General features: G+C 32.4%; 2 protein-coding genes across 6 annotated transcripts in view; both read left to right on the top strand.

Moving 5' to 3' along the window:
• Positions 1-5,272, top strand: part of LOC114277288 (alpha/beta-Hydrolases superfamily protein) — a 15,036-nt gene extending 9,764 nt beyond the window's left edge. For all 5 annotated transcript variants that reach the window (XR_014346731.1, XM_082899123.1, XM_028219192.2 and 2 more), the window contains 4 exons: positions 883-1,030; positions 1,711-1,761; positions 2,910-3,014; positions 4,671-5,272. Coding sequence is in view for 4 of the 5 variants with exons in the window: in XM_082899123.1 (XP_082755249.1) it covers positions 883-1,030; positions 1,711-1,761; positions 2,910-3,014; positions 4,671-4,814 (448 nt within the window). In the remaining variant the exon portion in view is untranslated. The remainder of the gene's footprint in view (positions 1-882; positions 1,031-1,710; positions 1,762-2,909; positions 3,015-4,670) is intronic.
• Positions 5,273-8,204: 2,932 nt separating this feature from the next.
• Positions 8,205-8,678, top strand: LOC114277241 (transcription repressor OFP6). Its single transcript, XM_082897024.1, has one exon. It carries the CDS (start codon positions 8,205-8,207, stop codon positions 8,676-8,678), a length of 474 nt encoding a protein of 157 aa, XP_082753150.1.
• Positions 8,679-10,871: the final 2,193 nt, after the last annotated feature.

The raw sequence follows: 10,871 nt of genomic DNA on the forward strand, positions 1-10,871 counted from the left end.
TGTGGAACACAACAAATGCTCCAAATAATCATTCATAAAAGGAATTTTAGAGAACATCTTGTCATTTAGAAATCGGAACGGTTTTTTGGTTCCTATAGGAATTTGGTTGCAGCTTGCAAGTGTGTGGATGATGGTGAATGATTTGGTTAACTAACTTATTTGAGAAGATCTTCAAAACAAAGAAGCTTTTTGATGAATGGAGGAAAAGCACTATGGTATATATTTTTAAGATTGACTGATACTCAAAATTGAACTAACTATCATGATATCAGACTTAAAATGTATAAGGTGAAACTTCATAAGATAATAGTTAAGCAAACATTAAGACATGGTAGTCGAAATTGATTTTTTGATAAAACTTAAAAAAATTCCAAAATAAAATAAAACTTTAAAAAATTGTGAAATTGTGCATGGCATACTTATTGAACACACAAAACAATATATATATAATCAATATGATACAATATGCATTGGGGAAATTAATTAGATCTTATTTAATCAGATACTTGTAAGTTGTAGCTATGTGTTTCCCTATAAGTGATATACCAGGTTGCTGTTCCCATTCCACAGGCCATAGTAATTTATCTTTCAGGGACGATTATTCACTTAAAATCTTCTTAAACAATTACACCTCTACAGAGAGGGTTCTTGGGTCCTGACTGTATTGTGGCTTGGGTTCTTGGATCCTGACTGCATTTTTCATCAGAATTACTATTATAGAATGTTCTACTGTTTCACAGTTTACTGTGTTCCCAATTGTATTTCCGTTGTCCCAAATGTTTTCCAGTTTGTGGTGTTCATAATTTTTAGGTACTTCTTATTTTAGAAAGTTCTTCCGTTGAGGTTTTCATTGGGATAAACTTACAAATTTTTGGATTTCAGGTCCCCAATTTTGTCTGCTGCAGTCAGTTCTGTGGTAGGATTGTTGGGGTTGTTACCAACCAGGGCTTCCAGGTTTCTTGTGACAAAATCTGTTGGAAAATCTTGGTCTACCACTGCTGTTGATGCTCTATGCACTCATGTGCTGCAGGTATAGTTTTATCTTTTGTGCTTGATTTGTTCGGCATTGTTGCCAGCAACGTGCAATTATATACATTGAAACAGTAGATTTGGTGGTTCATACTTCTTTTTTGGGTATGAAAGAGAAATTTGAATTGTGGAAGCTAATGGAATTTGAAAATATGAAGTTGAACTTAAGAGGCCAAGCTTGCTTTCTCTGGTTTTTGTTACTAAAATTCATTCATCATCGCAAAAAGGCAGGATGGATCACAATGTTAAATGGACACATCTTATACTTAATTTACATGACTTCATTTTGGATAGGCTCTTTCTAAAATTAGGACTGAAGGTGCAGCTGTCTTCGAGTTTCTTGTTCTTCATTCCTTTGACTTTGTACATTGAACCACTTTTACGCAAGTTTTTGCAATATTACACATCACCAAGGATGTAGCATAATCAACCTTGTAGTTGTATGATTGAGTTCCTATGTTTTTCAAACTCAAGCAATATTTGTGGTTTGAGCAATATGTTTTTTATTTGCTTGTTTAGTGTAGTCACTTATTTAATGGCATTATAGTTCAATAATGCATAATAAAACCATCACAGAAATGATTCTTCAATCACTGAAATTTAAACATTAGGTACGCCATTTTCTGTGCTTATAAATTGTTTCTGACAAGAGTTTATATTTCATTTGTTATTGATTTTCAGTACCATGTGATACGTAATGTACTCTTCTTGGCAATGACAGAGTTCAAAAAGGTATAAATCTCGTCTGTCTACAATTTGTTTAAATGTTGAAAAACAATATAGGTTTGAATGGTACCAATATCTTCAGACCACCTGGTTAACGGTGACTTTGTCATCATTAATATCATATATGCATGAAGATATTTTTCCCTATGTTACATGGGTTCGGGTACAAGTATCAGATGCGTGTGTATCAGATGCGGGTGTGTATCTAAGTATCAGACCTTCATAAATTAAATCTTAAGATCTTGATATACGTATCCAAAATTGGATATGGTTACGGAGGTGCATCATATACACATATATATTGCATATTATAAAATATTCTCGAATGAAATGTTGTAAATTATATAGAAGTATACTTGACATTAAATAGGATTTAGGAAAAAAATTTCTATATCTAATTAATGTGAGAGGCTAAAAATATTGCTTTACTAGTAAATGTGAGTTTCTTCTTCTCATATATCGTAACAAATTAAAGGATCTAAGTGTTTAAATTTGGTACGTGTGTCCGACACATATCTCACACCCTTACCCATGTCATATCCAATGGACACAGGTATTGTGGGAGAAATAGAAGAGTTCATGTAACACAGATTTTTCATCCTCTTTTAAAAACGACATTGTTTTAGTTGTGTAAAAGCAGTTTTAATTTAATACTCCTGCCCCCAATTATAAAATCTGCTTGAGATTTGGTGGTTACTTCCCCAGTACTGCAAAACCTGATAGCTGCTAACACATAGGCTTTGAGAACTATTCATATGCTTGACACACACATGGAGTGACGGGCTCCTTTGAAGTGTATATCCAATTTAATTTTGTTGGATTAAATGATTGTTTGCTTCAAACATTTGTTTTTTTTTTAATTATTTTTATTTCTTTGTATTTTTCTTATTAATTCCCTTTTTAATCTTTTGTGACTCTTTAATCTACATGTCATTTTGCTGTATTATATATGTCTTGGTGATAGCTGGCGTTTCTGTGATAGTTGTTTTGACTACATCTGTTGTGTTTATATTTTGTTCAGTAACATTCTAGTACAAAATTCACATAGAAAACTGTGTTAAAAAAAAAATTCACATAGAAAACCTCTTTTGAACCATTGCAAGATCTTTTATATAAAACTACTGAGGTGTTCCAACCTTGGTCTTTGACATTAGCTTTCAGAAACACCAGATTGGACATTCATGAGAGGAAAGCAAAGCCGGATAGCATTTTTGTTTGGCGTTGGTGATCATTGGGGTCCATTGCAAATGTTTGATGAGGTAAGACCTGTATTTATCATCTTCTTGTTAACTTTATTTTAGAACATTAACCTCTTTGTATGCGTAGCATTTGTAAATGGTGGACCATTAACTGTTTGTGTGAGGAATATGCTTGTTTGTTTATGCATGTTGTGTAGTACGCGGTCAATTTAACTCTCCCAGTGTAATCCCCATCTTAAATTTTTTTTGTCACCAAGCCCATTTTGCTTGTACAATAAGAATTGTGTGTATCCATTTACTAATTTTTATCTGCCACTAAACCAATTATTATTGTGTATACTTTGCTCTCTTCTTCTTCTTAGCCAGCCTAAACTGGAATTTGGTTGGAATAGAAACCAAGTTTTTTTTAAAGAAAAAAAAAAAAATTAAAGGTCAAAATATTAATTTCAAAAAAATCCACTAGGGCCTATTGCACCCACTCATTCCTACATGCATCTGCTCTTGTTGCCACCCATAGTTTTCAAAGGCATTATTGAGGCTGGCCTCGATACGAGGCTAAGACAAATGTGTCTAGGCTTTCATTGTTAGGCAACACTCTCCAAAAGGCTTGCACATTACAGTGTGAGGTGTGCGCCTTGTATGCAATATGGAGAGTTGACCTATAAAGTTTGGTTGGTCTAATAGCCATCTCATAGTATTTTCTTTTCAAATTTATAGTGCTGTACATTTGACTGCACAACACACCCAAAGCGATCTTCAACTTAGCCCATCATGCTTAAATTCTGTGTACTTTGTCACCACCAATCTCTCTTTCAAATTAACCCGCGTGTCTGGTTAACTAGTTTCCAAACTGGTTTACTCAAATTGCTTGGGCATTGGCTTCCTCTCATGCTTACGAGAGCTTCCCTTTGGCCTTGCTACATTCACTAGCCCAATGGAGTGCTTCCATGGTGGAAAACAAGTTGGTAAGCAAACCAATGTGGGATACGGCAATAAGGAAGCTTCTTGGTTTTGAAATTCCCATGTACACCCAACCCAACACTTTAATGGAAACCCTTGATGGAATGGGATGATTCAACCTGATTTATGTCAATAATTTTAGACACCTGTGAAATTCTGGATGAACATTGTGTTAATAAAGTAGTTACAACAGTACTATGGTGACAACTATTTATTTATTTTTTCTTTGAAGTGACAAACACAATAATGTCAGTCTGCTTAAAAAAATGTCAAACTCGTTGAGCTGTTTATTTGCCTGAAATTTCTCTAGCATTCTTTAAGATGAGTGTTGCTGAGATGAGGATGTTAAGGTGGATGTGTAGCAAAACTAGACAAGATAGAATTAGGAATGAGTGTATTCGGAAATGGGTAGGAGTAGTACCCGATAAAAGATAAGTTGAGAGAGAGTCGATTAAAATGGTTTGGTCATATTCAACGGAGACCAATAGAGGCAGTAGTGAAGAGATGCGATGCAGTGACGGTAGATGGAAGTGTTAGGGGACCGGGTAGATTTAGATTAACGTTGGATAGCGTTGTAAATAGAGATATAGATCTACTTAATTTGACTAACGAAATAACTTTTGATAGAGCCGCGTGAAGAAAAATGATTCATGTGGCCTACCCTTTTGATAGGACTTAAGGATTGGTTTGGTTGGTTTGGTTATTCTTTAATTTGACAACTTGAGTGTGGCTCTCGGTCAACTTTTGCACTTGCAGATCTCCAAGAATGTTCCCGATGTTGCTCTTGCAATTGAACGCGAGGGCCTTTCTCATGCCTTCTCTTGCACTAAAGCTGGCTCGTTATGGGTTGCTCAGCACGTAGCAAGCTTAATCAAAAACTGGAAAACCAGTTCAAGCTAGTAAGATTGAACTCAAGCCAATCTTTGCATTTTCCTCTGCAAATCTAAGATCCAAAACGTCCTAAAAGTGTGCATAATGTGGATGTCTCTGGTTGCAACATGATGTGCTCTAAATTACACCGCGAAATTATGATCCAAGTCACCCAATCACCTCAGACGGTGAGTTATGACAGACTTATTAAAGGTTTTTTTTCTATGATAGGAGAAGTTACAACAATGTTACACAGCGTTTAAAAAAAATTATTCGAAAATTTATTATTATTATTTTTTTAATTTGGACCAGATTTATTATGAGTGTGATTTACCTTAAATTAAATTTAATTTACACTTCAATTTTTATTTCTTGGTCTCCCTAACTTTTTTGGGAGAAGTATTTTTTTTGGTACAAATAAGATATTTGTAATGTGTTGTAGCTAAATGTCATTGATTTATATAATGGGTCCATTACTTTTATTTTGAGATTTTACTCGAAAGTAATGCTAAAAACTCTTAAAATATCACTCTTAAACATATCTATATGTGTGGGGCAGATGATTGGGTGGTAATTGGATGATCCTTAAATAAATCGACATGTAACAGTTTACGTAGTTGTTGATTGGAAACCAGACTAATGTGGTCGTAACCTAATGTCTTATCCAGTTAAAAAATGGTTGACACCTCTAAAAGAGGAGTTTTAAAAGAGCATTAAATTGTCTTTTTTTTTTTTTTTTTTTATGTTGTCTTTAATACAATTTTATTTTATTTTTTTTATTTTTTTTTTGGTGTAGTGCCAGCTCACTAGTGTTTTTAGAGCAGTTCCATTAGAGCTCTTTATCAAAACTGTATCCAGTTTTTCAGAAATTTTACTCTAGCCATGTTTGTCCAATAATTAGAGATTATGTTCTTACACGGCTCCAAAAAAAAAAAAAAAAAAAAAAAAAAAAAAGTATAATATGAAATAAATCACGACATTATTAATTGGTCACGTGATGTATGTTTTGAAAGATTGAATAATTGTTGCCTAATCGAACCTAATTATTTTTTTTTTCAGATTAATTCTCTCTTAAGTTTAAATTTAAATTTTTTTAATAATTCGAACAGTTCATTTTATAATCTTCTCAAAAAAAATAGATAGTTTATGTTTTAAAATAAATTTGTTATCTAATTTTTAAAAAATAAGTGTAATAAAGTAAAAATATTATTGATTGATTTAATTTTTTTGACGAATGCTATAGATGAAAGATTTTATAAAATGAATCATTTATGTCATCAAAATGGGATTTACGTGGAGTCCAATTCTCAATTCAAACTTGTTAATGGGTGATTATAAAAACAACGCTGCTACACAGCTCGAAAAGCAGCTAGCCCAATTGGCTTGAATCCAAAATGACGTCGTTTTTCTCATTTGTTTATTCTCTTCTTCTTCTTCTTCCGTTCAATGAATAGTATTCATCTATCCCTCTGTTCATCTCTTTCTCTCCCTTTATTCACAATTACAAAACTGAAATCAAAATCTATTTTTTTTTTTTTTTTCTTCTTTCAGCCGGCCAACAGTCTACAAAGAAAAAGAAAGAAGAAAAGAGGAGAGGAAAGAGAGAATCAAAACCAAAAAAATCAATCAGACAAATCAAACCCATCCACTGAGAGAGAGAGAGAGAAAGAGAGAGAGAGCATCAATCATCAACAACGCATCATCATCAACACATCATCATCTTCCTGTATCTGTTCTTGCTCTGTTTTTTTCTTTTCTTTTCTTTTCTTCTTCCATAACTCAGAACAGAGAGAGACAGATACACACACAGAGAGAGAGGTATAGATCAGTGTGTACACACACAGATATACACACAGAGAGAAAGAGAGAGAGAGAGAGAGAGAGGTACACACATCGATACAGATCTGTGTATATACACAGAGGATGGCGGCGCCGGTGATGGGTGCTCTTTCTCTTCCCCCTCCCTCTTCTCTTTCTCTCTCTCTCTCTTCTTCTCTCTTCTCTCTTCTCTCTTCTCTCTCTTCCTCCTTCTATTTCAGCAATATAAGAGGGAAAGAAAAAAATAAAAAATAAAAAAAAGAATACCCAAAGTAACGTCGTTTTGAATATTCAAGTCATTTCAAACTAAATTTTTTTTAAATTACGAAAGATTATTGTTATAAAAAAGGACACTTATTATATAGCGTAATAAAAACTCATCAAGCCCATGTTTAATGTAAGAACGTGAGTGCCCACGACTACATCTACCGAGATCTCTGATGATCTTGTTTTATTAGTTTCAAATCAAGTGGCTCCAATTTTTTATGGATCCCTAGATCATCAAACCCACTGTCATAGAAGTTTCTTTTATGCCTAAGAATTTTGTAAACTTATTTAATTAGAGCATGACCAATGAATATCAAATAAAAAATCATAAATTTTTTTACCCTCACAAAATGATGATTGAAAGGTTGTGTTCGAGAAGCGTGAAATAAGTTGGTCTTTTTATTTATTAAAAAAAGAATATAAAAAAATAGAGATATGGTATAATTTAAATATGTTAAAATGTCAATAAACTAATTTATAAGTCACTTCTCAAAAAAGGCCTAAATCTTTTAATTTAAAATGTGGCGATAGCAAGATTGGATATGATACAAATGATACACACCTATTTTGAATTAGTTGGGTCTTAATTATAAATATATTAAAGTCAATAATAATTATTATGTTAGTAATTAGATTATGTATATAAGAGTAGTGTTATTCGAGATTAAAAATTAGATTATTTTTTTAATTTAATGATGTGATAATATATTAAAATATTTAAAATAAATCTTTTTTATATCTTTTCTAATCACCCATCAATTATTTTATTTACACATTATTAAATTAAATAATAAATCATCAAAATAAACTTATATATCGTTCTCTTATTTAGGACGGTAATCTTTTATCATATGAATGAGATGTCTCTAACAGTGTATTAATTATCCTTTTCTCTTGAACGTATGCACTTAGATTAGATTGTCATGGGTGGTAGACCAAACAGCTGTCATATTAGGGAGGGACCCTTTCCATCCGAATTGAGATCCTCTCCCGTCACTCTCTATTATCTTTAATTTTTGCAACGGTTTAGATTCATTCAAAGATTTTAATGGTTCAAATTATTTTATTAAAAAATAAAATATTAAATTTATTTTTTTAATAAAGTGATCTGAACTATTAAATTTTTTTTAAAATGATTTAAACCGTTGCAAAAAAAAGAGACCGGAGAGAGTAGCTGCAGAGGATCTCAATTCCACATCCCCCACATGCCCAATTTATAGTTAAGAGGGAGAGAACAATCCCCTCCCTCCCTTTTCTCAGTCAAAACCTACCCACACTTTGAGACAACCATACTCATCCCAAAGTCCCAACTCTCTCTCTCTCTCTCTCTCAAAAATGTCAAACAACAGGAGAAAGCTCCGCCTCAACACCGTAACAGTCAACCTCGGCTGCAGCAGCTGCCGGAGACCAAAACTCTCCTCCATCTTCCACCCCAAACCACCCAAAAAACACCATTGGACCACTCTCAATCCCCACTACGACTACTCCACCACCACCACCACCACCACCACCACCGACGACACCGACGACGACATACGGAGCCTGAGAGCAGTTCAGGGCTTCGGCAGAATCGGCGGCGAGAGCGTGGCGGTGGAGAAAGACTCCGACGACCCTTACCTCGATTTCCGGCGATCCATGCTTCAGATGATACTTGAAAAAGAGATCTACGCTAAAGACGATCTGAGAGAGCTTCTCAACTGTTTCTTGCAGCTCAATTCACCTTACTACCATGGTGTGATCGTTCGAGCTTTCACCGATATCTGGAATGGTGTCTTCTCCGTCAAGTCTTCTGCCTCGCGACCCTTTTAAGTAAGTGTTTGATTCATTGGAACGAACTTGAATCGATGATTTCATTCGTAATTCATTTTTCGTAACTTTTTTATTGTAAAAATGAATTTTATGATGGAATCATCGATCCACTTTAGTTCGTTTGAATGAACCACACATAGCATTAATGATCAATAAAAATCTTGCCGTTTTAATATGAAAAAATAAATGAAGAATAAATATCACATGAATAAGGAATAGAAAAGTAATTGCAAATGTGTAGTGCAAGTAAAAACTGTTCTTACGTGAAATGTGAATTATTACCTTAGATATAATTTTCACTTGAGTATAGTTTTTACTTGTACTTTATTAATTTGCAATTATTTTTTTATTTTTTATTTAAAATTAAAAATATTATTTGTGTGATATTTATTTTAATCTCTCATTTGGTTTATGCTATTTTAATTTGTGAAGATTGATTTCTTTAAATTTGATTAAAAAAAATATTTTTAGGGTTTTCTAATTTAGAGGAACCTAAAAATAAATTTAAAAAAAATCAAATTTGAGAAGAATCTTAAAAAGATGAAAATAAATCTATTTTTGTAAAAATTAAAATAGTTTAAACCAAACGAGGCAAGGCAAGAATTTTATTGGTCACTAGAGCATGGTAGAGTAGGGTGGGTAACAAGTAGAGAATCGTAGCCAAATGTGGATGAAGTAGAAGTAGTACTAGTAGCAGTAGTTTAGTTTCTTTGGAGGGGTTTTTTTGACTTTTGATATTATGAAAATGATTAATGGCTTTTGAGAGATGTAGAAGTAGTAGGAAAGTAGTTTATCTTTTTTCTCTTTGGAGTTGGGTGGGAAAAGATAGACGTTGGGATTTGAAAGTTTTATTAATGTAATGGAGCTGACACTTTGTTTTATTGCGACTTTAATGGGAAAAAATATGTATATATTATTTAATATATTTGTTGTGAGTGAGTGTTGTCTCTGACTTCGTACAGTTTCCAACATTTTGCATTAACACTTTGTTGGTGTCTTAATTTGTGTGTTTACATTGTGCAAATATGTAAATGGGCTTTGTGTTGTTGGCCCTCCTTTCACTGTTTGATCTTAAATGGGCTCTCTCTCTCTCTCTCTCTCTCGTATGAAACCTAGCTTAATCACATAGGGTTGATCTCAGATTAGATTTTAATAAGTTAAATTTTATTAGCAGAGAGCCATTTAACTATATAACAATAAATTGTGAACTCATACATAAATAAAAATTTAAACTTACACTCTTAATATTAAATATTATTTGTCTAAATTTAAATTATTCGCCATATCAATTATATGTACTATGCCTGAATGACTAGTCCTAAGAAAAAGTCAAACATAGGATCTTAGAAACTTCACCCCTAGGTCTTATCCCAAGCCCAAGTATGAATATGAATGCGGATATTATACCAATATAGATATGAATGAGACATGATACATAAGATTTGGGGTGGTGGTTGTGTTTCCCAGCATAGCAGTTATTGTTAGGTAATTGAATGAGTTTATTTTGAAATTTATTTTGATAATTTGAATTGTTTATATTTTAAAATATATTAAGTAGAATATACTTGTAAAAAATTAAATTAATCGAATACCGTTAATTCTTTCATTCACTCATGTTTGTATTCATTTTAATACTTTAAATCACAATTTTTATTTAAGTAGATATAAATGTGAGTAAATGAAAAAGTTAACGATATTCAATTAACTTAATTTTTTACAAATATGTTCTATTTGATGGACTCTAAAATGTGAAATATTTAAATCATTAAAATGGGTCTCGAAATGAGCCCATTTGATTACATAACAATAACTGTTGTGCTCCTAGCAGAATAACCACCCAAATCTTGATACATAATGTAGATACTATACAATATGATACAAATTTAATAATATGATAAAATTTTAAAATAGATACAAGTATAGCGATGATACATTGAAAAATATTTATATTATATTATGTATGAGCTCAAGGAATATTGATAAAATATTCTTTAAAAATTAGATATTAATAAGAATTAAATTTTTTTTAGGTTCATATCTCAATATGAGAAAATTTAAGTGACTCGTGAAGCTCAATACAGTCTCGTTTTAATGATCCAATCCGTTTACTTTTTAACATTCGTTGAGTTTAATATCCATATAAAAAATCAAGATGATCGAATGCCAGTAACTATATGTTTGATACAAAAATAG

This window comes from Camellia sinensis, chromosome 12 (genome assembly GCF_055761805.1).
Source record: "Camellia sinensis isolate YWXY chromosome 12, ASM5576180v1, whole genome shotgun sequence".
NCBI classification, from domain to species: Eukaryota; Viridiplantae; Streptophyta; class Magnoliopsida; order Ericales; family Theaceae; genus Camellia; species Camellia sinensis.